The following is a 4,821-nucleotide window of genomic DNA, read 5'->3' on the forward strand; positions in this document are numbered from 1 at the left end:
AATTCGACATGAAAATTTTAGATTTAATTTTTCTCTCTGATTATAATTGGTAGACATGCATTTTTCTCTCTAAAAAATGAAAAGTAAGGCAGTGGTTTATCCACCAACATGAAATAAAAAAATAAAAAGGATTTAAGGTTGACTAATTTAATAAATAAATATATTAATCATGACGTACTTAACGGGTAATGTGGCGAATCGCACTGCTCCTCACAAATAATATTGACTTTTGAATTAGTAAACATTTTATGGCCATTGTTAAATCAATAATTTCGTTTGTTTGTTAAGCTAACTTTTAATTAAACATGAATCATAGTGCTATTAATTTACTTTATCTATATGATTAATTTACTTTATCTATATGATGAAAGTGACTTTTAAAACAAATTTAGGGATACATGGCATGTTTGAGATGAACATTTTGTGGGTTTAGTTAAAACTGAAACAATTAAGTCCAAAATTGAATTAAAAGAATTAATATAAATCTCTAATTAAATGTCAAAATTCATATACCTAACCAAAAAATAGTTAAAATCACTTGTCTTATATACTTTTAAAAGTTAATATACTAATATAAAAAATAAAAATAAAATACAAAATAGATTATTTAAGAAAATTCAGACCACTGGTATAATTTATTTTTATTTTTATGTAGAGATGAAAACAAACGAAAATAACTAGTATACCAAAATGTTTGTATATATAAAGAGTAGGTGCAATGTTACCAAATTTTGGCATGTCTGCCTTTGCCAAAACGACGTTACTATGACATTAAAACTTTAAAATGAAGGGCCCGAAACAATTAAGTCCTAATTGGACAAAACAAAGACAATAAGTTGGTGAAAAAAAGTATGAGAAATTGCATATTTTTTTTTATTCGGGTAACTGTTAATTACGTTTGGGACCAAAATACCTTGGTAAGAAGATGACCCCCTCCCCGGACCCACCCTAAACCCTAACCCTAGCCTTTTCGGTCACCATGAACAGGCCATTGAAGGTAATACCTACACTGGAATTGGACACATAGTTTATTGGACACTTTCTCTTCCTCGACGAATCTAATTTGTTTTGAGAATTTTTCCCGAATTTCGTGATTTGAAAAAGGTGTGCGCAAGATATGGTGTTATTGGTAGAGTTTTACTTGCTACGAAACTTACCAAAAGAAATTGTAGTTTCAAATTTCTTAGACCGCATTCAGACAATAAGTTGGTGTACGCAAGGGCTTTTCGATCAAGATTTTCATAGAAGAAAGGGGAAATCTTGAAACCCTAAAATAGGTGATAGCAGCTCCTAAACTTGCTCAATCTCCAACTCTTCGTGACGAGATCTTTCAAGGATGTTATTTCGGGGTGCTGAGAATGGCATCAATGCTCCGATAGTTAGGACTAATATTGCAGACATGCATAATACTATTTCAAACTAGAATGTTTTATTGGAAACAAACGAATGGATGACACGATCAATTCTCACTTAAGTGAATGATATTCAAACAATTCTGAAAACGCAGAATTGCTTATCAAGGCACAATATCAAATTGGCAAAGATTTCATTGATGGGAGGTAATGTTATTTTGCTTACGTTTGATAATACCATGAAAGTTAGAAGATTTATGGATTTAATAGGACCGACCCTTTGGGATTTTTTTCCAATCGTTTGATTGGGCAAAGGATTTCAAACAATCGTTTTTGCGATTAGTTTGGGTCTCTATTATGAGTTTACCTCTTTACCTATGTCTTTGGAGGTTAATTTTGGAGATTGGAAATTCGATTGGAGAAGCAATTTCAGTTGATATTGATGAACGTTTTGACACTGCCTGAGTTCTAATTTCCAGTACATGCAAGTTTATTAACCATTTAACTGTGATTAATATTGGCGATGTTACTCGTGTTATTCATATGGTTGAATTAGGGAAATTAGTTTTGTTAGAGGAACCTGATGCTCGGAACGATGTAGAAAGGAATATGGCATCTGATTTTGTGAGCTCTTCACCGGCTTCACATGATGGTTTTAATCATCTCCTTGTCTCGACTGAGACGGTGGTTCCTAACTCTGTGGAGGATTTTAATCGTCAGAACAACACGAATAAGGGAATGAATGTTAGTGTAAAGGAAGTGTCTAAGATTGTATCCCTAATTTCGGTTGTTCTTGATGATGGTAGAAAATCTCCTTTGAAGAGTATTGATGGTATTGCTTACAATAAAAGCGTGTTATTTATGGATTTTATTAATTTGAAAAAATCAAAAGAGAAGGAAATTGTAGATGTTGAACAAACTATTACTTCTTCACAACGGCAGATTGAAGTGGCTTTGGGTTGTGAATCTCATGTTTCTGACCATAATCGAAGCAATTATGAAGCTAAAAGTGCAGGTGGAAATACACGTGTAGCGAAAAAATCATCTCCTAACGTTATGGGTGATGTTGCAAGTTCAGGAGATGTTATAAACAATTTTTTTAGTTCTCGGATGGTTGAAGCTTAGGTGGGAGATGTTTGTGATGGGGATCAACCCATTTGTAATTTAATTAAGGGCATCATGGCAGTTGCTTTTGAAGATGTGGTGAAGGTGCATATTCTTTTTGCTGAAATACTAACAGTCCTTAATGAGGAATTTACACCAAATCAGAATGTGTTGGCTTTAGCAGTCTCGAAGGATAATGATCAGCTAGTTTTAGAAATTGAAAATAGTGTGGAAAAGGAGAGCATTAATAACACATGGATTAAAATATCAGCTTAGCGTCCATTGAAGAAAATGGGCAGATTGGATGACATTAGTTCTCTCTCGGGCAGTCAAGTTGAATCCCAAAATGAGCTATCGTACTCGGACATCGCAAACATGTGTCGTTTGAATGTTACGGTAAGGAAGGGTACTGGGTATTCAACACCGAAAGAGGAAGCTAAAAACATTTCAGACTGGTCATGATCTCGGTATCTTCAAGAGGGACACTAGATTAGCAATGTTAAAGAAATTAACTCAGAACATGGTGTCGAGTAAGTATAGACAGGTTTGAGTTTCTTTCTACTTCAAGGTTTTAGTTGTTTCCATGTCTATGTCTTTTTATTTCATGAGATTGTAGAAGTTCTCTACTAAGTTCTAGAAAGCAGAATTTTATTCGTCATTTGGTTTCTTTGCATAATTTTGGCATTTATAGTTTAGTTGAATCAAAAAATAAATTGATTTTTTGGTCAGAAAATTATGGCCTAACTTGGATTTTTTATGATTGGATACCGTTTGTTGGTGCTTCTAGTGGATTATTATTGATTAGGAACTCTATCGTTTTAAGTCATAAAATTGTTTTAAAAGGTTCTAAATGGATTGCCAAGGATTTTGTTTTCAATAATTCTAATTGTTGTCATATTCTAGTTAATGCTAACAATCTTGCTGAAGATATATTGTTGCTTTGGCAAGAGCACAGTAATATGATGGATTTTATGGGTACTATTATTGTTAGTGGGGACTTTAATGATACTTTATCTCCTGAAGAGAGGCTGCAGGGGTCAGGTTATTTACCATCTATGTTGGCTTTTCGAGAGTTTGTCAATAACTCAAAATTGTCAGATTTACCCTTTCAGGATAGATTATTTACTTGGCAAAATTCTCACTCCAGATGCCGCATTGACATGTGTTTTATTTCTACAGTTGTAAGAGTTTTGTGGCCTTTTATGTCTTTAGCTGCTTTACCTGGAAATTTATCTGATCACGTGCCTATTTACTTTCGTTCGACCAATGCTTTTAATTGTAGTCCTAAGCCTTTTTGTTCTGTGGAAGCCTGGTGGGATCACAATGACTTTGCAAACGTTGTTGAGGAAAGTTGGGTTTTGGCATGTGCTAACTCTTTTAATCTCATTCGGAGATTAAATCATTTTAGGTATTTACTTAAATCTTAAAACCTGAATATTTTTTGTGATCAAAATTAAAATATTAAAGATCTTTCAGCAGTTGTTTTTGAAAAAGAAGCAACGGGTGATTTGAGTACAATCTCAGAGAAGGAGCGGGTGGTGATTGGTAGCTTAAATTCTCATTTGTGGAAGGCTGAAAAAAGGGTAGAAACTATTTGGGTTCAGAAATCAAGATTGAAGTGGATAGCGGAAGGAGGTCGGGATACTAAGTTTTTCCATACTGTCACATCAAAACACTATAGGAATAACTTGATTTCCTCTATGCAAGTAGAGGGCAATATATATTATGAGCCTAATGATATCATATTTCATATAAGGGATTTCCTTAAATCTCTTTACAGTCAGCAAGATTGTGAGTTGTTTGATCTCTCCAGTTAGGTTTTAACTATATCTCTGAGGTGCAGGAAGAGTCGTTAGTGGTCCTTTTTCCGAGTCTGAAATCTTTGATGCTCTTTTTTCTTGTGGTGAAAGAAAGGCTTTAGGTTCGAATGGATTCAATTTCTATTTCTATAGACACGCTTGGTTCTTTATGAAGAATGCTTTCTTGGATTTGTTTACAGATTTTCATAGGTCTAATTTCTTATCCAAAGATATTAACTCTTCCACTACTAGAAAACAGTCGATTTGCGACGGATTTTAGCGACGGAGCTAAAATCAATTTTTGCGACGGATTTAGCGACGGATTCACAATCCGTCGCTAAATCCTAAAACAAATTGGCGGGATGAATCCCGCCACTTTTAGCGACGGAAATTCTATTGCTAAAAGTGGCGGGATGAATCTCGCCAATTTGTTTTTCACTTTTAGCGACGGATTTTGTAATTCATCGCTAAAAGTAATACATTTAACGATGGAATACCACATCCGTCGCTAAATGCTTACTTTTAGCGACGGATTACTAAATCCGTCGCTAAAAGTATTATTTTTA

At 34.2% G+C, this 4,821-nt stretch overlaps 1 protein-coding gene across 1 annotated transcript; it reads left to right on the plus strand.

The window, feature by feature from the left end:
* Positions 1–2,747: 2,747 nt before the first annotated feature.
* Positions 2,748–4,273, plus strand: LOC126672782 (uncharacterized). The gene is made up of 3 exons (XM_050366734.1): positions 2,748–2,862; positions 3,360–3,821; positions 3,924–4,273. Exons 1-3 carry the CDS (start codon positions 2,748–2,750, stop codon positions 4,271–4,273), a joined length of 927 nt encoding a protein of 308 aa, XP_050222691.1.
* The last annotated feature ends 548 nt before the right edge of the window (positions 4,274–4,821 follow it).

Source organism: Mercurialis annua, linkage group LG3, assembly GCF_937616625.2.
Source record: "Mercurialis annua linkage group LG3, ddMerAnnu1.2, whole genome shotgun sequence".
NCBI classification, from domain to species: Eukaryota; Viridiplantae; Streptophyta; class Magnoliopsida; order Malpighiales; family Euphorbiaceae; genus Mercurialis; species Mercurialis annua.